General features: G+C 39.9%; 2 protein-coding genes across 4 annotated transcripts in view; one reads left to right on the forward strand and one right to left on the reverse strand.

Moving 5' to 3' along the window:
- DOCK2 (dedicator of cytokinesis 2) overlaps positions 1–24851 on the reverse strand; it is a 160497-nt gene that overhangs the window by 52472 nt on the left and 83174 nt on the right. Inside the window, 2 exon segments of the mRNA XM_036391885.1 lie at positions 7962–8056; positions 9151–9249. Of these exon segments, the coding sequence (XP_036247778.1) occupies positions 7962–8056; positions 9151–9249 (194 nt within the window).
- INSYN2B (inhibitory synaptic factor family member 2B) overlaps positions 10749–24851 on the forward strand; it is a 30150-nt gene continuing 16047 nt past the window's right edge. The window contains exon 1 of one of the 3 annotated variants that reach the window (XM_036391601.2): positions 10749–10986. The gene's annotated coding sequence lies outside the window, so the exon portion shown is untranslated. The remainder of the gene's footprint in view (positions 10987–24851) is intronic. The other 2 variants (XM_036391599.2, XM_036391600.2) reach the window with 2 other exon arrangements.

Consider the following 24851-nt stretch of genomic DNA (forward strand, 5'->3'; position numbering starts at 1 on the left):
GAAGAGCACAATAATGGCAACACTTGGGAAGAAATCCACTTCCAAGAAAAAATATGGCCAGTGGCTCAAAGAAAGGAGAATAATTTCATCATATTTCTCCCTTGTGTCAACTCAGCTTCACTACAGACTGAAGAATAATTTCTTGAATCATTCATATTGAATTCTAATGCTAGAGCAACTGCCATATTCCTAAATTCTTTTCCAATGTACACCCAGAGTGTAACTAAACAACATGGTCAGACAGCAACAGCTTCAAAATGGCTGTGCCCCAGCTGCTCCTGTCTCAATGATAATATTGGGGCTTGTCTCAATTATACATCGTGCTTTTCCTTATTAGCATTATTTGGAAAGGTGTATTAAACAGCTATGCCAAGCATCCAGAATACTGCATGCTGTAATGTGTCAGAGTTACTCTGACAGCAGCACAATGAACTCCCAGAGGAAGTCATGAGTGTGCAGTGGTTTTGTGCCAGAAAAGCCAAGTTTCCATGTGAGGGCCTTCAACAGGCTCTTTGTATATGGCTTTTCCTTCAGCATCTACCCAAAACTTGCTTTAAACACTGTGTAGCTCTCATTTAGGAGCCAAAATAGATTTTCAAGTCTGCATATTAGGTGCACATTTTATGCCAAACTTCTGGAAATGGGATGTTTTGAATGCTTTAAGGAACTTCATGGCTTGAAAGTGAAGTGTACAAGGAGCTGCCAGAATGGGCTAGAAGTAAATCAGCTTGAGAGCTCTCAGTACTTCACTACTTTCACTAATTTTGCTTATATTGTGACTTCCTTCTCACTTCTGTCTCCTCTGCTTTTCTGTGCATTCCAGACAATTTTTTGCATAGTAGAAATATTCTGAATTAATGAAAAAATTAACAATCACATGCTGTCTTTAGTGCTAATCAAGAACAGGAATCAGACACAAAGCTGAAACCCTGTTCTTAAAGATGAATGCAATGTCTTAACATGGTTGTGTCAGGATGTCACACAGTAATTAACACCCACAGCCTTCACTTTTGAAAGAAGTTTGAGTTGATATTGCAAAATTACTTCTCAGTTTTTCCACTGATTTTTGTTGCATTGAACCAGCAGACTATGAATTTTAAAAGAGATGATTATGCAGCAAATGCATAATACACCAGCAGGGTTATCTTGTGATGCTTCTGGTAAAAAAAAAAGAAAATTAACTCTTCAAAATAATGTTAAATACAAGGAAATTGCATATATTTTATTTCCTGAAAATCTCTAATTAGATGAATTCTGGTCAAAGTTACTCAGAATGGGGAACACAGATTGAGGATTGCTCAATTGCACTTACAACTAATGAAAATTATGAGTATTGAATTTTTAGTCTTTTCTGTAGTGACAAAGAACAGTTTGTGTGGGTAATCTCTTCAATGTCTTTTACTCATTTGCACATATATTCTACAGAGGGCAAAATACTCTTCGTTGTCTTAATCCCCAGATGTTTTATTAAAATTAAAGTACTTGAAATTCTTTTGTAACAGGCCACATAGCAAAGGGGTTAGGGGTTTCTATCTGCAAGTGGAAGCTGTATCTAGGAAAGTAACAATTTATTTCACTGACTTCCTGAGAACATCAAATAACCAAGATATATATGTATTAAAAAAAATATATATAAAATATATATTATATGTTATGTATATATAATCATTACTATATATTATTATATAATATATAATGATTATATATTATTATATAATATAGAGATAGCTTTTTTTGTTTGGTTGATTGGGTTTTTTCTGGTTTTTGGGGTTTTTTTTGTGTTGAGTTATTCTCTCCACTGAGGACTTTTCTTTTAGCTCAGAGAGCTCTTAGTCTGGGGGTGTGAGCATCCCAGCAGCTGATATCAGGAAAGATGAGACACTCTGCACTGGGAGGGGGAATGGGACATCTCCCTGCCCGTTTTCTCTCTGCATTCAGATGAAAGATTAAATAAATGACTGCAGTTAGACCCACCAGGCACCCACTCTGTTCCATGACCACCACGGGCAGGTGCCGCCCTTGCTGAGCAGAGGATCTGCTGCAGCAGCACGTAATGAAGTGTTGAATACCTGGTAAGCAGATAATTCCAGGGCACAGAGAACAACCAGCAACACACAGAGCTGGTGCAGAATAAGCATCTTTGTGCTAGGAGCATGCAGGTGATGGCAAGGCAGGGTGACATTGGCACAGGCAGGTGGCAGTGACTCTGTGCCAGGCTGGGAGCTGCCAGCAGAGCACAGAGGGATCAGCCCCAGCTGGAAGGGAAATTCTCCATGGGAGCAAAGCACAGCCCACAGGGAAAGCAAAACTACTGCCTCTGCTCTCACCTGCATCACCCCTGCCCCAGGACTGTTTAATGTCATTTCCCTGATTACAGACATTGACTTTTGTAGAGACTGACAAAGACAGTGAGGAAACAGAAGAAGCTGGATTTAATGGTGTCATGGTTTGACAAAGATCTCTGATCTTGAGACCCCTCAGCCCCAGGGGGTGAATCTGGGAGGGACAGGTGTCCTGAAAGTGAGAGACTGTTGCTTTTGTTTGGAACTGAGCAAAGCATCCTTAAAAGGGGAACCCTAGAAGCAGCCCTGGTGCATGTGCAGTGGTGAGCCCTGGGCATGGAAGGAAGAGGTCACGATGGCAAAGGATCTCTGGGCGGTGCCACGAGTGGCATGGGAACACACGAGGGCTCACCTGTGTTTCCTGGGGAAGCCCATGGCACAAGAGGGACTCCTCTCTCCTTGATGAACTGAGAGTTGATTATGTGAAGGGTGGTGATGGACTGAGAGTCAATTATCTGAGGGGTGGGAACTGGATTGAGAATCTAAGGTTCTATTTCATGTGGTGGTGGAAATTGGGGGGGAGGAGGAGGAATGTTTTTGGAAGGTTTTCATTCTGAGTTCTGTATTTTCTTTTTTTCATATTGTAAGTTAATAAAGTTCTTTCCTTTATTCCTAAAGTGGAGCCTGCTTTGCTCTATTTCTGATCACATCTCACAGCAGACACTAGGGAGAATATATTTTCATGGGGGCACTGGCATTGTGCCAGTGTCAAACCATGACAAATGGACAGGAGACACAAATTTGAGAACACTGAGGCATTATGTACCAAATACCTCAGCATAGGAAACAACAACAAAAATAAATTTCCCTCTGAAAGGAACTTTATATTAACAGGTAAACTGCATTTCAACAAGGACATTTTTAGTCTCATAACAAAGCCAAACTGTCCAAGGACACATCCTATCACTGTACACAATTAAATCAATGACTATACAGTAACATTTGTTTGCACATGTTATAATACCCTTTGCACATGTTGTTTACCCTTTTCTATTTTTGTTAGACATTTATGCTTGTTGCTCAAAATATTTTTTCATACATTAAAATTACAAAGTTCTGCAATATGCCATAAGCCTGTGTATAAATGTATTCTGCTCCCCTGAAAATTCAAGCCCTTCTAAAAACAACAGCATTTCTATAAGAAAATGTTTAAATCAGTCAAAAGTTGCAGAGAAAAACAAGATCAAAGAAAAGAGTTACTTGTATGCAGCAGATCAGCCTTCTAAATTCTGCCTTATTTGCACAAAATAAACCATAACACTGTCATCCAACCTTAGATACATAAATGAATCAGCTTCCAGGGTAAAACTAACCTAAACTATTCATTTGGGGGTTGGTATAAGTTGTTTGTTTGTTTTTTAAAAATATAAGTTTTATTCCCACCAACAGATAAATGGAAGACTGAGAAGCAGGTCAAATATTTTAATTAATTTGAGGGTTTTCTCCCTTTCAGCTTGAGTTCATTGAATCCCAGGTTGGTTTGGGTTGGAGGGGCCTTAAAGCTCATTTCATTCCACCCCCTGCCATGACAGGGACACCTTTCCTTGAGGCAGGTTGCTCCAAGCCCTGTCTAACCTGGCCTTGAACACTTATTCCAAGGTTGTGTCCAGGATCATGCATACATAAGTGGAAAACAAGTTTTTCAGGAGCCACAGAGCCATTCTCTGGTCATCTATGAAAAGAAAAACACAAAAAACTCAGCAAAACCAGGCCTGGAATCCCTGGTGTCCTCTCTTGAGCAGAGGTCCCAGCAGTCCCTCTCTGGGCACCAGGGAGGAATTTCTGCCTGGCCAGGAGCAGATAGCTGAGAGAGCCCAGCCCTGGCAGGCTGAGGATGCTGCGTGCCTGGGGCTGCAGGTGACACTGATGGGGAGGCACAGGGAGCTTTGCCTGCATTAATACCAGTGCTCCAAGGGGGAGCTCCATGAGAGCCACGTCTGGAGGCTGCTCCAAAGCAGTTCATCAGCAAGAAAGCAGCTATTTTTAGTATCTATAATGAAAGAAAATTGACAACAATTCCAGCTCTTTTGCCAAATACCTGCAGTGCTAAACCTTTCAAGTTAGACTTAAAAAGCACTGGGGAAGACTTGACTCTGACAGATGTCTGAAAACACTCAGATACACAGGTAATGAAAACATATTTTAGAAAAAGCCAAACTACTGGTGTTAGAAAATATTCTTCAGTGTTATCTTGCAGGACTTTTTTCAGAGAGTAGGCTCTGACCTTGAAATGTGCTGGTGAAACCCTGTATCCATTTATTTCTAAATACCTTAAAATAATGTGGGCAAGGCTCAAAAACCAACCCAAATGTACATGCAAACAATCAAAGTGCTCACTAAGCCACTGCAGACCTGACACCAACCAAACTGATCCTAGGCACTAATTATGATAAGATCAAATTCTTTCAGACTCCCTGTGAGGAATTACCATTTCAAAGCCCAGAGGACAAGGGAAGGGATGTGAACACTTTCCCTGTAGTTGCTAACCCTCCTAACTGTTCCTTTTACTCAGCAAATCTCACTCCCCATGCACTTCATGTTGACAATAAAGTACATGAATTTCCTGGGAGAAATTATATCTCTCTAAATTAAAATTATGAACAGCTGGAAGATAAACAGACTGTATGGTATTGCCTAAACCAGCCAAGCATTTCCCCACAAATGCCATGTACTTAGGAATTACTGCTTTTAATAAGTTAATAGCCAATATCTAAGTGTCATGAGTGGAATAAAGTGCACATACAAGCAGTAGTAACTAATAAGAAGAACACAGTAAGCAACTTTAATTAGAACAAAAGTTAATTAAATCCACCATGGAGGATCACAAAAACAACTCAGATATTATATCCTCATGACCTCAATGATGATGTTACTGTTTCCCAAAGTGTTCTGCCCTACCTAGCATGCCATAAAAAAGTGTTCTTTCCATCTTGCTGTTAGTGGAAGGGGGAGGAAACAGGAAAAAGAAAAGGTATTTAATGATTTCATTATTTCTTTCCCCATTTTAATTCTCCGTTGCTCATTGAATACTGCCTGTCACACACAGCCTGTGCCTCCCTCAGAAGTGCTTTGGGCTGAGCATGCTTGGGAAGCAAAGAGCACTTTGTTTATCACAGTGATTTAAAGTAATTTGATTTAAATCATTCCATCCTGACACAGACAAAGCTGGATCAGCAAGTTTAGTCAGTTGAGTTTCTACTCCAATTCTTCCAATTCCCCCACCACAATTTCTCCTGGACAAGAATGTGTCCATTCTCCCTTCCTCTGGACCCTGTAAGAAGTCATCCTCTCATTCTGTGCCCCCATCTATGCCAGACATCAAACTTTTAGCTGAAATCTCCCTGATATCATTCAGACACTGCCTGTTTTTACTTCCATAAAACAGGAATTGTCTTGCTCAGCAAACAGGACCAGACCTGCAGTGCTGGTGATGCTCTTCCCTCTGCTCTGTTGTCTGTAAGTGTACAGATTTCACATCTCTGTGCTGCAGTCCCTCCTACAGCAAAACTCCTCCAATTCCCACTTTCCTTGCAAGCCACAAAACACACAGGATCATGGAGGGGGGCTGCCAGGCCGTGCTGCACTCCCTGAGGACACAAGTGCCACCAGCTGCACCCTGCCACTGCCCAGGTGACAGCACAGATGTGCCCCACAGCCCTACCAGGCCCTTTGCAAATGCAGAAAGGGGAGACTCGAGGCAAAACACCTTCTCATGTAGTAAAAAGCCTGCATGGACCTCCTGTTCATGACAGGGGAATAGAGAATGCAATGCTTGCACTATGCTGGTATTTTTTGTGTTTGGTTTGTTGGGGTTTTAATTGTCTTTTCTTCTCTCGGTGTTATTATAAGAGACCTAAGCCTGATCTCCTGTGACTCTTTCTCAGCTACTCCTCTGGTCTGTGGTAAACAATGTTAACAAGACAAATCTAGAAAACTAAATTAGTCTTCAATTTATTTTGTAGAACAACCATTCCCTCAAAAAAAACCAAAAAAAACAAAAAAACCACCCCAAAACCCAAACAAAGAAAAAAAACCCCCAAAATTCTATAAATTCTATAAAGACTGATAAAAATCCTCCCTCTCAGTTGTTGATATAACATAAAATTAAGACATAAAGTAAGATCAATAACTCATTTCCTTATGCATTCCAGAGAACAGCAACATAATAAAGGAGCATAAACAGTGCCAAATCATTTTAGGTAAGCAATGTGTTTACAAGAGAACTATTAAATAGCTTCTAAACAATATTTTTTTAATGCTGACTTATTTCTTCACACAGGATAAAGCTTAGAGCACAAAACCTGCCTGGAACAACTTGTCCAGAGAGTTCAGAGTCATTAGGAGGCACATGAACACAAATACAGTCCCTCAAAGCAATTTTTCCTGTCAGGACGTGACACAATGCAGACACCACCAGGTGAAACCCCAAGTCCCAAAGACATTCTTTGACCAAGGACAGGCACTTCCCACCTCCACAGAATAAAACAATCCTATACTTGTGGATATGCACAATGCAGGTGTCAACAGCATTTTCTAGGTAAGAGAACCAGTTTTACATATTAAATGTTTGATGTGCTGACATGTGCCAGATGATTGTAGGCAGTTTAGTACTAAACTTCTTTTTTAGAGTAACCCTTGCTACATCAAAACTAATTACAATCACAACAGCAGCAACATAAGAATGTGCAAGGAGTCAAGAGTTTACCTGAGAGGCCAAAGACTGGCTCAGACAAAAAAGCCAAGAGGGATGAAACTCCTGTAATGTACAAAATATTACCTGGATTTACACATCCACCAGCAGATCTGTACCTGCCCACCTCAGAGGACGGGTTAGGGATCCCTCTGCATGGTCATTAAGGCCCATGAGTGACAAAGAGAGGTTTGGGCACCTGACTGGAACCATCTGGAACATGATCTTCACTTTTGAATCACAGAATGTAAAAAGAGCCCCAACAAAACTTCAATTTAACATAATTCCATTCAAATCCTAGATTAAAATGTATCCAATATCAAAATCTGATATCACAAAACTGTAAATTTTATTGACAAATCTTTTCCTCAAGACTGAGCACTTGCAGGAGATGACCAACTTTATTGAGTATTCTCAGTCCTCTCTTTTTATATAAGTGGAAGAATTGTGTAACTGTGACATTCGATAAACAGCATCTGTGGTCTAAGTTCATTCAAACCTTTACAATTTTGACATTCAACTCTTAGACCTGTCTCTCTGCAACTTCTAGAAAACAGTGTCACCACCATCTCTACAAAACCAAAATAAAGATAGCACAGGTGACTGCCAACAGAAATCTTGCTTAAAAAATGTATTCACTTCATAACACAATCCAGCATCTAAACTCAAATTGTTTCTTTGAAAACAAGAAGCCAGAATAAGTTCAGCAGTAAAGGTAACATCCAAATAGATTAAAAATGTAGGTAATTTTCCCTTTCCATTTTAAGTGGACTTAAAGCACAGACAAGAAGCTATTTAATGAATTGTTTCAGATGACCTTCTTGGCATTCCTCAGACTGGAATGATTAATCCTAGACTGCACTGAAAATGTTTTGCAGGGTGTGAGAGGAGTCACAGAGAGCAGGAGCTCTGTGCTCCTCCCTCCTTACCTGTTCTGCACCATGCTCATGGCCATCCAGTCTGAGGGGTACACGTTCTTCCCAATGAGATCTTTGAACATTATGAATGTTTCCATCAAGAAGTCCTGGAACAACAAAATGCAGTCAGGCTGGGGCAGTGGAACACACACTTGGAAGTGTTTCTGTGGGATTAAGGAGCCAAGATGGGGAGTTCCATTTTGCTCTCAATGAAGTCAAGAGAACTCCTGGTGATATCTCAGTAAAGCTGAGATTGGAGCCAAAGTCCTGTAGAACAGCAGTCTCAGATTCCAAGTGGAAGCTAAAAGCCATTACATTAAAGTCATCATACAGGGCTCTTCAGAAAATAGAAGGCGTAAATGAATGGGAAGAAAAAGTTGTAGTACTTCTGAGTAAAATTTGATATTTTTTATGAATTAGTCTATGCATAAGAATGAATAGGCTTGAAAAATACAGGATTTTTTCATTTTTTACTCCATTTAGTCCATATTTAAAATTTCAGTTATGGCACCAATCTGACTTTAAGGAAGGAAGGAAAGTGATCAGTTCTTGACAAGTGCAGATATTGCCTCCCTGGACTAACAGTAAATAGAATCCAAACCTCTGCCACTACCCTGACTTACCTGACAGCTAGAACAGCAATGTGAAAGGACACACATAAGACTATGGAAACCGTCTGGTACCATTAACTTATGGCAGAAAAAATTGCAATAAAAGGATGCACTACAAGAATAGGGCATTTGTTGCATTTAACTTACAATGTTATTTGCATGAGTAGACTCAATTGTGAAAATGGAAATGGATCACTGGGTGTGAAGTGTGGAGGGAATGTTCAAATAGTTGAGGATAAGTTTTGCTGTTGTTTTGTTGTGAGTTTATTCTTTTTCTTTTCCCCCTTCTCAAAAGAGTACAGCACAAAGATCCCATTACTTATTCTGGATCATTATATCACCACCTCAGTGATAGGTGACAAATTTCTCAAGAGAGAAAATTGTTTCCTTCCAAATGTCTGATTACAGTGTTGTTTGTCCAGTGCCACCATTAGAAGAGGGAGGTAGTGCAATAATACAGAGGCAAAAAATGTACAGCAACAGAACTCATTCTAGGAAGAGTCAGACAAGAAACTCCAAAAAAAACTACAGATCTTTTAATAGGAAATCAAATGCTGTAACTACCAACTCTGTGACCACATAGTACTCACCACTAGTTCAGAATTTGTCTGGAAAGTTTCAATGTACACTGAATAATGCTGATCATTCATCTGGTTCAGGATCGCTGTCATGCACGCCACAAAGTGACTCTGAAAGCAAAGCAGGCAGAATCAACACATCTGGATTACTGAAGATATTGGACTGTACTCTTTCTAAAGTTGAAGCATGTGAAATGCCTGAAAAATCCCTTTATGTATGTAAAAAGAAATAATATTCAAGCTTTTGCCAGCCCAGATGAAAGAAACAAACTGCAAAAGGATTATTCAGAAGCTGCCTTGGCAAGGGACAGGCTCTCGTGAGAAAGCTGCATCATTAATGAGACACCACATTGTGACAAACAAACCTCTTATATAAAGTACAACTCACTATCACCTTAAGACTCCTAAAAGGCATGTGATGTCCCCTAGGATTCTTCTATTAGGAATTCATGGGAAGAAAATATGTTAGAATCAAAAATTTTATATAATTCTATTATTCACAGGAAGAAATAGTGCAAGAAATGCCATTTTTCACATTCTGCAGGTGTTTAAACAGCTATTAGAGAACTCTCAAACCTCTATAGAACATTATGACCTTGACATCTCAAAACTTCTTTCAAACTTCCTCAAAAGGAAATATTTAGTCTGTCTCAATTCCTAAAGTCAAAATGCTGAAAGATACAGTGAAAACTCAGGGCTGGAAATCATGTAAGTTACTGGAAGTCACAAAGACATTTCTTCCCAAGCAACAATAGTGAGTTTAATAATTCACACTTTTCCTTTAAGACTGTGAAGCTTCCTCCTCACTGATTCCTTTTAATTTGCTGAAGTTTTAGTTCTTGGCTTAAAACCAAGCCTGCTTTTCATGCTTTGATTTCATTATAAAAACAAAATTGCTTCTGTTAGGAATTCATGGGAAGAAAATATGTTAGAATCAAAATATTTTTAAATAATTCTATTATTCACAGGAAGAAATAGTGCAAGAAAGAAATAGCACAAGGAAGAAATAGTGCAAGGAAGAAATAGTGCAAGAAATGCCATTTTTCACATTCTGCAGGTGTTAAAACAGCTATTAGAGAACTCTCAAACCTCTATAGAACATTATGACCTTGACATCTTAAAACTTCTTTCAAACTTCCTCAAAAAGAAGAATTTAGTCTTTCTCAATTCCTAAAGTCAAAATGCTGAAAGACACAACATGATTTCCAGCCCTGAGTTTTATACTGACTTTTCAGTGTAAGTTACTGAAAGTCACAAAGACATTTCTTTCCCAAGCAACAATAGTGAGTTTAATAATTTGCACTATTCCTTTAAGACTGCGATGATTCCTCCTCACTGATTCCTTTTAATTTGCTGAAGTTTTAATTCTTGGCTTAAAACCAAGCCTGCTTTCAGTGCTTTGATTTTATTTTCATAACAGAATTGCTGAGCAGGCAGAATCATTTCCTAGATGTCCCTGAATCGAATCCTTTCATTGCCCTGGCCCGGGGCTGCCCAGCGCCGGTGCCGCTCGGTGCCGCTCGGGCTCGCTGTGTCCCCACACCAGAGTGGCACCCAACCATTTTGTCCCCATTCCAGAGCAGGAGCAGTCCCTGCTCAGCTCTGCCTGTCACCACTAGAGGTCTTGTGCTTCCCTCCACGAGCTGCTCTCCGCTCCGAGCTGCTGGGCTTTATTTATTTATTCCTACGCGAGCAGACCCAGCGCACCTCTTGCATACAAAGAGTGAAATTACAACCTAAAGGACCTCTCGTACCTTCTTGTGGAGTAACCTTAGTGCTAGTGAGAGCCTTGCCTACTTTTTAAGGCTAAGAAGACTCATTTTCTGCAGGTAAACCAAAAGCTTTCAGGTAAGAAATCGTGTGTTCTCGGGTACTGATGCTCTTCTAAAAGAAATGCTGGATTTCCTGCAGTAGTACTTCACTTTTACAGTTCTGGAGCAGAAAAATCTTTGCTGTGGTGTTAAATGCATAGCTGAAAGGAATAATGACTTGCAAAGGATTTGGTACTGAAATTGTGTGGGGGTTTTCTTCTCATATCTTGATTTTGAAAAAAGATTACCAGCAGAAGTTAGAGAATTGACACGAAAAGCAGCAGCTCATATTTTTAGTAATTACACATTCACCACTGAATGTGACTCAAGTTAAATAATCACTGCTTGAAATAAGCAGCAAGCATTGCATGGATGTATTATGATGCTTAAGGGCAAAAAGACTTTAAGAAGGTTCTTTCTTTTGTTAAAACCAACTTCAAAAAATGTGTCTAGCTATGTCTGTGATTGTGGTACAGCACAAATGCCTTAGTGACTGGGTATGGGGATTTTAAATTTAACAGATGATATGCCTTGAAAAGAGCCATAAGGAAAGATCACATCTTGCTAGCCAGGACCTCACATCAAACCTGTCAAATCCACATCAGTTGGACTGAATGATAATAAAAAATGTGTCAGTAAAGATGGTTTGCTGCAAAAACTTCCTCCATCCTTTCCATTTAGCTGTAAAGCAGGGAAATACAAATACTGTTTGATCTTTAATCATTTTCTTGCCAGCAATCTCAACTATCAGAAATCATCTGCTACATCTTTATAGGTTTAAAGGTTGCCCCTCCCTCCTAACCCCCAAATGGCAGCAATGAATATTCACTTCTCAGAGGCAGCCTCAGGTCTCTGAAGTGCCCCTGCACCCCAGCACTGCCACTCTCCCTGGCAGGACTGAAGGGTAACTCAGGGCTCTCCACAGCTCTGATCAAAGCTGCAAACTCCTCTCTGCATTCGCTGAAATTCTCCTCTGGGGTTTAAGTGTCTCTTACTGGAGTGTGCAAAGAGCACGAACTGCCTGTGAACAGTAAGTTCTGCACAAAACCAGCTCTTGTGCCTGGCCACAGCCTGTGTGCTCACAGGACAGGCAGAAGAAACTCAGAATCATGCAAGAGTCTATTAAAAAGCTGATTTCATTAAGTCAAATGTTGTTCATAGGGATTGAACAATTAGAATAGGTTAGAATAGAATAGGATAGAAAAGGTTGTGGCAGACAAGGTGAAGTTCAGGTAGAATCCTAGCAAATAATTTCAGCTGTGCTCAAGCTTGTTAGGATTTAGCCAGTGAATTACAGCAGAAAACATTGATTAGAACTAGGTCAAATGTATAAAAAATAAATGTATCAAAGTAAACACTTTAATGCTGAGACAATATGAACAGAAAAAAACCCCAGAAACAATTCTGCATGACTGTAAAGACCTCTAATGAAATATTTCCCAACTTCAATACATTAATTTCCTTATGAGCACAAAAGAATCCAAAACAGAAACAGCACTGAATTCTATTTTTAAAATGATACAATTTCTTGTCAGACTTTAAAAAAATGTGTAAAGAAATAGGGTAATTGATAGTATGAACGCTGCACTGCTGTAAGGAGCAGGAACATGAGTAAATAGGTGTCAGATGAAAATGAAACAGAGGAGAAAATGTCCAGGAAACATTCAAATTCTCTGTCCACTTAACCCCCCCCCCCATAATTAATACCGTATATAAATGAAATAAAGTGCTGTCTTTAGTATAAACACTGCAAAGTAGTGGGTAAGGTGAAAGAGATGTTGTTTTACTCGAGTATACACCAAGTACACCAAAAAGAATTGCAGACTTATTCTGTAAAACAAACAGGGCTTCCTAAGGTCAAGCAGGAAGCTGTGGAATCTCTTGCATTGCTGAAAAAGTGCAGATTAGCTGTGGATGCAACATGTACAGGAAAAGAAACAGCTGAGGAACATCAGGATCATATGAGTAAGATGACAAACTTCAACACCTAGCAACTAAGCCCAGCACACTTTATAATAGCAGATGGTGACAGGTTGCCGTAGTAACTTCAAATAGAGCAGCAGCACAAGGATGAGGCAAAAGCACTGGGAAAACAACAGAAATAACATGGAATGAGGCTACATTTTGATCTAATCTAGTAGAAGGATTTCAGTGGCTGCAGGGTAGGCAATCCTCATGCAGATGCACTTCTGGAAGGACTCAGGGGGATATTTATTTAATGTAGGCACTTAAGTAGCATTTACCCTCATTAATAGAGCACTTTACCAGCACAGAGCCTGAGTGTAAACACAAAACCACATGGACAGGCTCATTTTGCTCACCCTCACAAGCAGGGGGAGCAAAGGGGGATCTGCAGCATCCTCACAACCTGTGACCCCACACTAATGATAGTTCATGTTTGATTAACACATGGCTTTCTGTATGGGGCAAAGAAACTGAATCAAACAACCCAGCATTCTTGTGGTGTTTGCAGCAATCATAGATTAGATTTAATTCTGAACTCCCTTTTAGGATAAGCCAGAAGTTTCAAACTTCATTGCATTTTAGAAAGAGTAATTGTAAAAATAACACACATAAAGAGAATGACCAAGAATTTCATTGGGCCAAAGAGTTCTGTTTTGGTTGGGTTGGTTTTTTTTTTTTTTTTGTGAGAAATAAGTACAAACACCTTTCTGGAAGAAAAGTGAGAAATATGTCATCTTGAGTGTGATCAAAGAAAAACTAACCAATCACCTATTTAAATCAAGTGTTAAAAATCATCAATATTTATGTTGTACCATAAGTCTGCTATTGAGAGTATCTCCAAAAATACTGTCTTCAGAGAATCATTGAGTCATCTCAGCTGTTCCTTGTCATGAGCTAAAGAGCAACACGAAAACAAGTATGGAAGATGCTCAGTGATGCCACAAAGAACCACAGTAGCTTGAAGCTACAGTTCCTCAGAAAACCCCATTAAGCTTTGGGAACTGTGGCATATGTAGAGGTTGAGACAAACATCTTGATCATATTATGCAAATACTAAACAATAGCAGTCTGAAAGGAAAAATAAGCAGAATTTCAAGTGAATTGCTAATGCAGTAGTTCTGTTTCTCCCCAGAAATAGGTGTCCCTGCCAATGCATGTGCAGTCCTAAAATGTAGTGTTTGGAGCTGGAAAGGCACAAATACATAAACATTAGGACAGGCTGCTATGCAACAACCCTGAGCATCCATCACGTGTGAAATGGGGAATAGCTCCCAATCCATACAGACCTGGAGCCTGCCAATGAACACATGGTGCTGATAATTCACTTACAGCAACATTCATCGACTCTTGGTGGGTCTGAGATTTTCATTCTCCAGTTTTCCTTTCATTGGTTCTGTCTCCTTGTGTTTTTTAGCTGACTGAACAGCATCCTGCTCCAGCATCTCACTGACAGCCTTGGATTTCTGACAGACAACATGCTGGGCTCTTTTAGCTTGTCCTACCATTTCCTTTACAGTCACAGGATTTAGCTAAAAGGATGCACAACTACAAAAGCAGCAGACTACCAGGTAGAATAATACAGAACAATTTTGTAGCACAAGGAGAGAGTAACTGCAGCTGCTCTGTGCAATTTTAAGATTTGTTACAAGTTAGACAAACACAACAATTTCAGTATTATTTCATTCAAGACCATGCATAGATAAAAGCAATAAATAATAGTTCATGTTAGGACATAAAAATAGCTTGATTTTCATGGAGTATGCACTTTGCCACACTTGTGTGGGTTTTTTTTTACAGGTTTTTTTTTTTTTTTAACATTGTACTGATTTTTCCAGCAATATTCCAAAAAAGAAAATTTTTCATTCTCTGCAATGTTTTTTCTGCTGCTGGGTTTTGTAGTTTGGCTGGTTTTGTGTCATAAATCCACGCCAGAATTTCTGCTACTGTCTCTGGTTGATATGAACACGCCACTGTAATTGATTTAACTTCTGCTGAAGTCTGTGTTCAAACACAGTTGTGTAATTTACTACTTTTCCTGTGGTATTAACTTTTCCTGTAATATTACCTTTATTTTCATCTTCAAAGCATATTTACCAATAAATTATGAATAACAATAATCAGTGAGGTCAGAAAGCACTGAGTTGAGTTCAGCTGGTCAGAGCATGGTGCTAATAATGCCCAGGTTGTGGGTTTAATACCTGTATGGGCCATTCCCTAAAGGGTTGAACTCAATGATCCCTGTGAGTCCCTTCCAACCCAGAATATTCTGTGATTCTTCTATGGTGCTGTGATCTGGAATGAGCAATCACTGCTTGGAAAGTGAACTAGTTCAGAGCCCAGTTATCAAAGACAAGAAAAAGGATCAGTTTCACCTCCTCACTAAGCACTGCTGCCACACTCCTGACCTCAGCTCTGCTCCAGCAGATGAAATCTCCCATCCTTTGCCTGCAGGGATCCGTGCAGCTTTTCCCTCCTCCTCCTCTGCATCGCAGTGATTGCCTCCCCACAATCACCTGAGCCCGGTCCCCCAGGCCAGAAGGACCTTCCTGCCCTGGTCCATGGGACGTGCACTGAGACACTGCAGTGTCCTGGGGCTCTCAGGCTGCTCATTTCCCTGATTTCTTATCCCAGTGCTGCTGCACTGCCCTGGGGCCACTAAAGCAGATTGGCAGAGCATGGCTGGTGCTGCCCAGTGTCCCAGTGCACTCATTCCCAGTTAGAGATGATGAGAAACACTGGAACTGCACACTAAGAACAGGCAAGGAATCAGGTTACAAATAGCACCCATGGTTTATTTACTGTACAAAGATTGGCCAATCTCTTCTATTTGAAAGGACTGGAAACCAGCTTGGGAACTTGCAGGAGGTGACAGAGGGGCTGGGGGAAGCGTTCCCTGCCCTGAGGTGCAATAAATAACAGCAGGAACCAACCGAGCCAGGGCTGCAACAGGAGACTGCAGAGCAGAAAAGAGCAAGGGAGAGCAACCCTGGGGTCAAAAAGAGCAGAACTGAGCAATCCAAGCTCCTCAAAGTGCAGTAGCAGCTTTTATTGCTAAGCCATGTTCTTTAAATTTACACAATGTGAAGACTAATGCCTTGGATGATGATTCACTTCCTTAAAACAGAGCCACCTCCTGTATTCCCAGAACTATACCACTCTATTTGATTTTGTTCTTTTTCAGCTGCACTTACTGAAGACAGAAAAATTAAATTAGATTTCAACTACTTGATCAGAGATGAGACTAATAAAATATATTTGTGAATGGCTAAAACAAAACTTTATCATAATAGTTCTGCTTAAAACTGTTGAAAGTCATTTCACTGCAGAAACTTCCTTCTTTTAAATTTATCCTATGGAGAGAATAGGGCCCAATAAAAATAATTTTCTAACTAATTACATCCATTGCAGTTACCAGTCTACCCACAGTGTTTGTTTAGGATTGATTAATAGCAACTAGCAACTGTTGGAACAGTTTTAATTTGCATCTGAAATATTTTTCATATTTAGATGACATCCAGTAGGGGCTTTTATTAAGTTTTTTAATTGTTTTGTAATAGTGGGCTCCACTTTTAAGCTTGCAAAAAATCTTGGAGCCTGGTTAGCAGAGAAATGGGCAAAACCAAAAAATTCATAGCAAAACCCCAAATCTTTCTAAAGAGAGCTTTTCACACAGAATCTTGGGCAGGTTGCTTAATGGAAAGCATAGGGAATTCTCCATGAAAGAAAACCCTGTGGAAACACATGTATAAAGATGAAAGAATAAACCTCCAAAAATTACAGAATGTCCTGGTAAGGGACACAATCCACAGCCTATAGCCAATTATGCATTCTCTCAGGTGTGGCTCTCCTCAAGGGATGTCACATGGCCCAGTTGGTTGAATTTCAATGATAATGTAACATAAACAGGGAATCTTGATGCTCTAATAAGATACAGATAGAAATTTCCCAAATTGCATTGTCTGCATCAATTATTTGTGCATATGCTAATCTGTATTTTTGAGAGACTCTAACACATCCCTGGGCTCTGGCAGAGTAAGGAATAAAGAATATTCCTTTAATAACTTAGCACCAGCCCAAGGGCTGGATTCATTAAATACTTACAATACAAGTAGAATGAAGATGAGAGTTGAAATTTCTTTGAATAACTAAATCAGGGATTATTTTAGTTCTTGTTTTTTCTTCCTTTTTTTTTTTTTAATGAGAAAAAGACAAACCAGTTAAAAGCCCATAAAAGGTAAAGAATTCCAGAGTGCCCTGGCTTAGGCTCCATCAGGGGTGTGACTGTCCCTTGGTTGCTCAGTCACTGCAATCCAGGAGCCTCTGAATCCTAAAACCACCATAGGACAAGATAAACTCCTGTTCTTGGCTGTTTGGAAAATGTGCCAGGATGGTAAAAGTCAGCCCCTCTTCTCCCCAGGCATTAAATCCCTGAGACAAAAAAATATCCTTATTCTGAAATTAAAACTTGCTCCCCCCAAAAAACCCCAAACATAAACCATCCTCAGAAAAATGGGTGAGTATTGATGAAAGAGCACTGTGCTACAACAGGTCTTCCCAAACACAAACTGGGCTTCAAACAGTTTTCAACTATTTTCCAAATGATTATGGACCCATTTTCATATGATTATGAAAATATTTTGTGGTGCCACATCATCTGACCATCTGAACTCCTGAGGATGATGACTGTGTGCCAAAAGGACCCTTTCTTTGTGCTGCTGTACTGCCAAAACATTCAAGGCTCTCTGCAGAGATTTATTTTTCCTCATCTCTAAGCTAGGATTTCATTCGAATAGATTGCCTTGCTAAGGAGACAGGGTACCAACACCTTCTCCTGGACAGGGCAAACAGAAATCATGAGTGTAGATACATGTTAGGGAATTGCAATTCTAGCAGGAAACAAACAAAAAGCAGAATGCCATGCATATAAAAGCAAACTTGATCAATGAGACTGCCAGAGAAATATAATCTGTTATGCCTCTGGTATTCAGAGTTTGCATCACCTGAGCAGTCTTATAGTCTCTTATTTTTATGATTAGTCACTGCAATACAGAGTGTGTGGGAGCATCAGTACATATCTAACAACACACACAGGGAAAAGGTGATGATTAGAAGCATTACAACCCACACCTCCACTGTATTTTCCATATTAGTGCTGTTGGGTTTAAGAGCAGCCTCAGGACTGTGCTACTGAAGCTGTTCAGAACATCCTCTTGGATCTTGGTTGGCAGTGTCATCTTTGTTCTAGTCCTCCCCTGAAGTGCCACCCAAGGACCTGTTGGGAGGCAGGGTATTTTCTGTCCTTTTAGCTCTAGAGAGCTGAGGAACAGAACCAGCATTGGTGGATGCTGTGCCATCCCACAGCCCAAAGAACTTCCAAGATATTTTAGGAGATATATCTTGAAAACATCATTATGGTATGTTTTATAAACAAATTCTTCTCCCATATTAGTTAACATAAAGGCATTGAGCTGGATGTTCCTTTACAGCTTCCTAGACCTGCATCTTGTGATCTATTGTGTGGTTCCTGGTCAAGGACTCTCCAAACTATGCCTGCAACATTATCATATTAAGGCAAGAGTCTGGGAAGCTGGAGGGACTGGAATCAAATTTTACATTTCGATTATTATCAGTTTTCAAGGCATGTTCATTAAGAAGAAAAAAAAAAAAAGCAACTTGTTCTGCTCTGTTTTTGTTTTGAAGGAAGTTGCTAATATTTTGAATCTTAAAACAAGATTTCCTAGACTGCAGAGCTCAGTGGCAGGAATTCCATAATGGAGAGTATTATTGTCTTAAATATTTCCCTTAAAATAAAGATGTATTTCCTATATTTAGAAAATATTAAAATAAAGCATTTTCTACTAGATCAAGGCCATTTGTCTTTTTTGAAATGGCACTGTAGTCACATAAGGAAAAAGTGTCTTTTATTTGATCTTCTCTTGGTACAAGGTCTTGACCTCCAAGACTATTAAATACAACAAACATTAAAATATTTTAGTAATATTTAGCAAATAATTACAATAATTAAAAATATTTAAAATTATATATATTAAAAAAAAGTTACAACCGAATAAGAGGAGAACTAATATTGTTCATAAGTTGATTCTGAATGAATAAGGCAGTAGAGAAGGAGGGCTTTGGAATACAGGAGCAGTAGTGGAGCTCCTTGAACCCTTCCAGATGATCCCAGAATTCTGCCTGTGCTGCAATTAGAGAGTTCCAGGACATTAGGTCGGCCCTAGCAAGTTGTGAGCTCAAGGCACAGATGCTCTGCAAGAACAGAGAATCCAAGCATGAAAACAGGAAAGCAGTAATGTGGTCCCAGGGATTTGGGAGAAGAAAGAAAAAGGAATTTACACTCTGCTGAGTTGAAGAGCACCATCCAGGATTTCACAGCAGTGTGTGGGGAGCAGGTTCTTTGGTGGCAAAGAAACTGGGAATGGAAATGTGCAGGATGTGGGCATGGGCTGGCAGCTGGCAGCAGGTGGAAAAAGCCAAAGGTAGCCCTTGTTCAGATGATTTCCTGCATCAGTGGTGGCCCCAGAGGTTTGGGCACCCCAGTGTTCCCAGACAGGCTAACAGGGAATCAGCCTGATGTGCAAACCTGTGGGGCACCTTAGGGACATGCAAAGGGCATCAAAATAAACCTTGTTAGGCTGTTAACAAAATCTTAATTATTGCAACAGAAATAGCTCTGAGAATGCTGGGATTTTCTGGAAGCTCTTCACAAAACAAGTGACACCAGGATTACAAACATCTCTATCAACACATGAAACTTATTGTTTTTAAAAAGGAAAGGTGTTCCCATTGGATGAGGTCGATTCCTATTATACAAGGATACACATGCCCTCAGGCTGCCAGTTAGACATTCCTGCCTCATAACTCTTTTTCTGGATTTAGGGGAATAACAAAGCAATCTTGACAGATTATACATGGCAACATTTCTGTGGGTTCTAGCATTTTTTAAGGTGTTTAGTTGTTAGTTTGGTTTTGTTGTTGTTTTCGGTTCTTCATTTTTATTTTTACAAGACAAATCAACCAACCAAAACCTGAAACACACACCTCATTTTATGCAGCTAACACATTATATAATAACCCTAACCCAAGCCTCTCTAACAGCTTCTGGGTTGTCTGCCTGGCTCAGCTTTGTTGTAAGGTACTCATTTGGTTTCTTGTTACACTTCTTTTGGAAAACATTGGAAAAACTGCATGTCCAGTCATGTCTGAAGTGAGACACAACCACACCCACGTGCTTCATGTTTTACTTGCCTTCTTAATAATACAGGTTTGCATTGCAGTATTTTGCTTCAATCACACTGCTACTTACCCAAATTAAACCTGAAGCTATTCCCAAGGAGACCTTTTACATTAAAATTATTCTTTAAAATAAAAAACACCACAGTTTTCTGAAAATAACCTCATTGCAGGGCCATTAAGGCAGCACAGTGCTCACATGGAATAATGAAGGAAGGAAGTAACTTTTATAAAATTGCTGATATTTCACTAACAGGCCCTGGGAGACCATCCCAGGGATACAAAAAAGAAGAAAGGTCATCTTTGTTCTTGAGACAGGGCAGGCCATATTCCATATTATGTAACTACTTCAGAGACTGCTCTTGTCTTCTCCAACTAGAGAGATACAATCATGTAAAATACTCAATTACTTGGGCCATTCTGCATTCTTAGAGGATCAGAAAGTACAGGGAAAGTGACTTTAAGCAAATATTCATCTGCTTATGCAATTAACTTACATAGTACTTTCAAAAGACTTCACATATTTCAAAACACATGAGGAACTGAAGTTGCTGTTAATTTCTACAGAATGCTGCATATCTCCTGTCTTCTTCTTTGAAATTAATTGCCCACACTGGTGGAAAACTAATTTGAGCATACAAAAATTTCTTGAAGGTACTTATTTCCATGCAGCCTTTTAGTTCAGGCTTATTGCAGTTCCCAAATAGAACTTCTGGACTTCTTCAAACTGCCAGCCTCATAAAGACTGAATAACAAAAACGCCAACCCTGAGTGACAAGCAGGTGTCACACAGCTCAGGACACTGCAGATTTATTAGACAAATCATCAATTATTAACTTCTCTGACTATCTAAATATAACTTTGTAAGCTAAAAATAAAATTTGAATTTGTCCAAGATATAAAATCAGTTATGAGGTATTGAGAAATACCTGAAATTGCAAAGGCAGGGAAACAAACAGGCTTTTGTTTTGCCCTTGACATCACTGGGACATGAGCTTGTGCTGCCCAGAGAAGCTGTTCATTTCTCCAGCAAGGTTCAGAGCCCTTGGAGTGTCCAGAGATGTTCATCTTCCCTTAGTGACCATCAGGAGGTCACCAGAGGGTCACCTCCCTCCCTCTGTGGTGCCATCTTAGAAACCCCACAAGGTGAAGCATCACCTTTCCCAACAGGAGAGTGAAATGTTTATCTACACTTTGTGATTTATTTTCGTAAACCACCATTGCACCTTTGCTGTTTGGCCACGTTCCAGGACAGAGCAGACACAAGATCCATGATTCTAAATGTTCCCAGCAGGACAGAAATATATCTGTGGGATACTGTAGTGTGGTACCTGATCACTCTTCCCATCTCAACAGCAAAGAAAGTGTCAGCATCTCACTTTTTCTGAATTCCTTTCAAATACAAGTATTGTCTCACTCCATGCACTGTTCCTCCTCCTAAGACCCCACAGTTTCACAGAATTTCCTTCATCCTCTGTTTCTGTAGGAGTTCTGTTCTGCTGCCAAAGACCCCCAGCTACTGAATCTCAGCCCTTAACTGGGGGTGTTGTGGCTTCTCCAAAAATAACCTCAAACTGCAGAATCTCCACATGGAGAGTTTAGAGATTTAAGACATTATTTACATTAATATTTATTGGATATTGAGAAATAACAAATATTGTCAAGATTAGGTGCTGATTAGAGAGAAACAATTAGTTACAAAGTTATAAAAAACCTATAAATTTATTCTTTTAGTTTTAAGGGTTTTTTAACATGCCACCTAATCCCTTCAGTCATCAGGGGCATTTGATTTCCAGCCAAGTGTCTGGTCCCTTTGTAACTCAGACTGTTTCCAGCTTCATGAGAAACTATACAAGCTTTGGATAAAGAAGAAACACACATTTTCTTTTCAATACCAGGAGAAAAAGTTGCTAGTCATTTTTTTGAATGTTCCATCTTCCAGCATTCCTCAGCACCTGTTAGTACTGAGACAATTTTAGCTTTCATAATCTGCCCCAAGCCAGCAGTAACCACCAAAAAAAGTAAAAATAAAAGAATATTATTCAAATAAAGTGTGAAGAACAAATTAGCCAGTTGTTTGTCTTACCCCAGTGGGACAAGTTTTGACTGAATTTTTATTCTATTGCTTTGATGAAAAACCAGTATCTAGCCATAAATATTTTAATAACATAAAATAATGCTGCACATGGCAATAATGCTGTAACTTAGCATGGGTGTCTCTGTCAAAGCATGAGCTGCAGAGAAACTTTCATTTTCCTGGTGCTCCTTACGTGGGGAGTGGTGCCAAGCTTGGAGAGCAATTGGAAGGCTACATTATTTTTCAGGCTATAAATAATTAACTGAAGTGGGATTCTTTCAAATCCTCTCCTCACAAAAAGCAAGGCTTTTCAAAAGCAAGTTCTCTCCACCTTCAGAAAAGGTAGTCAGGCAATAATGATGCTACAATTCAAAAGTAAAGGCACCTGCCCTGCATAATAACAATCTGAGCACCTCTCAAACAGCATTAAGCTGCAGACTCTTTAAATATACAGGGCAGAAGTGTATAAATTGACAGAATAAAGTCACAGAGAATTATGGATAAGTTGGTGAGGCAGACTTAAAACTCTAAAAACCACCCTTACAATGCTCATAAAAGAGAATAAACCTTTCTCATGGATTTAAAGAGAAGTGCTGCATAAGAGAACAGACACAAGTAAAACATACCTGTGCTGTCCCTTCTCATTATTCTATTGCAACATGAAGCTCTACTGAGTTGTTAAATAGACAGTCATGAAACCAAGAGTTGTGTTCTTACCAAATACTTGTAACACTTACAAATCTGAACTGTGACTTTCCTTAATGCCTTCACTATTGATGATACGAAATAGAACTAAAATTTGCAACCGCAAAGTCAGAAGAAGAGAACAAACATTGAAAGATTTATCATGCAGTTCTCCTCCATTTGATTGTAACCCCTCAAAAGACATGTGACTGAACTCTCCAACATCAGCAGGCTGGTATACTTTGATGTAAAATTACTTATAGCAGAGACTCAAAATAAACAGAGGTTTCTCTCTTGCTCTACTCCTCACTAATCCCCCTCCAGAATGGATAATTCTGGCTCCTGACAGGTTTAGGATGGAATGAAACAGAACCCACACAAGAACCTGAACTACCAACCTTATTGCCAATCATAGCACAGCTCCATTTTGCCAACATTCCAAAGGAGATGTGCCAAGGCATCAGCCTGGCTGAGCAGACTGCACTGCAGGGTGACACAGCCTGAGGAATCTTCCTCTGACACTGAAAACAGCCGTGGCCATCACTGAGCAGAGATTTTCCCAGAGGAGTCCCCAGCTCCTTCTGTCCCAATCTCCATTTCTCCTCCACCTGTAGCTTTTTGTGCCAGAATTTGGGAGCCTGTGGGAAGTGCCAGCCTCTGCAGACACCCTGCCAAAGCCAATAAGCACAATTCCAGTCTCTCCTGCCCTTACTGCCAGCCAGTGCCTGCTAACCCAGCCTGAGATGCCCTAATTCAATTCCCCCACACAAAAAATATTTTTCAAAACCGACATCTGGGAAGAGGCACAGCCAGGTGCATTCAGCTGAGTACACAAAACACATCTCTGGAGGATAAAATATCCAGTTATTCACATTCCTGATGCTCTGGAGGAGCACAGGTAAAAAAACCTCAGGATGCAATTTTAAATTCCAGCCCTGTTACCACGATGAGAGCTGGCACAATGTTCCCACCCAGGTTCCAGTGCTTCCACAGGGAACAGACGCCATGGGAGAGTGGATTTCATTGAGGGCTTGGCATGGTTCTGTAGCATTCACATTCTCTGAAAAAAATTCCTTCGCCCAGGATTTCCTCCTGGGAAGCTGAGAGGCCTCAGAGAAAAAGGAAAATAATTCTTATCTCATTTTCTTCTCCTGTGTGGAATGTGTTTGGGGATTGTTTACCCACAGGTGATTGTTCCATTGGATTCTGGTGTGACTTGTTTTGACTCATTGGCCAATCAGGGCCAAGCTGTGTTGAGACTCTGGAGAGAGTCACAAGTTTTCATTATTATCTTTTTAGCAGTCAGTAAGTATCCTTGCTGTATTCTTTAGTATTGTATAGTATTCTTTAACATAATATGGTATTATAAAGTAATAAATTAGCCTTCTGAGAACATGGAGTCACACGTGGGTACCACTTGTGGGTTTCTCTGGGTCTGGATTGAAGGCACTTGAGACAGTAGTTACATGTTCGGACTCAGGTGTTTATTATTTCTTATCAGAAAAACAGTCCCACTACTGTGAGTTTGGCAGCTTTTCATTAGAAGGCACAAAATGGCAACAATCTCTTGGTACAAGGTCTTTTAAGACTAAAATGTCCAATTAAGAGCTGACACCTGGATTATTTTCCCTTTTAACCCAATAACTGATCCCAAAGAGCCCCCAATGTGGACTTTTCTGCCCAATTACAAAATGCCACCCAAACCCATGGAGAAGAAGGAAGAAGAAGCATGAAGAAGAAACCCAGGAACACACCCTGTGCCCTCCATCTTGCTGCCATCCACAACCTACTAAAAATCCCAAAACCTAAATTTCTCACCAAGTGATACACCTACACTAATCTCTATAATCTATTTCACACTTTTGTGGATTCCAGGTCTATCTTGAATCTGGGAAACTTTCTCCATGATGAGGGTCAGAGTCAGT

Source organism: Molothrus ater, chromosome 15 (genome assembly GCF_012460135.2).
Source record: "Molothrus ater isolate BHLD 08-10-18 breed brown headed cowbird chromosome 15, BPBGC_Mater_1.1, whole genome shotgun sequence".
NCBI classification, from domain to species: domain Eukaryota; kingdom Metazoa; phylum Chordata; class Aves; order Passeriformes; family Icteridae; genus Molothrus; species Molothrus ater.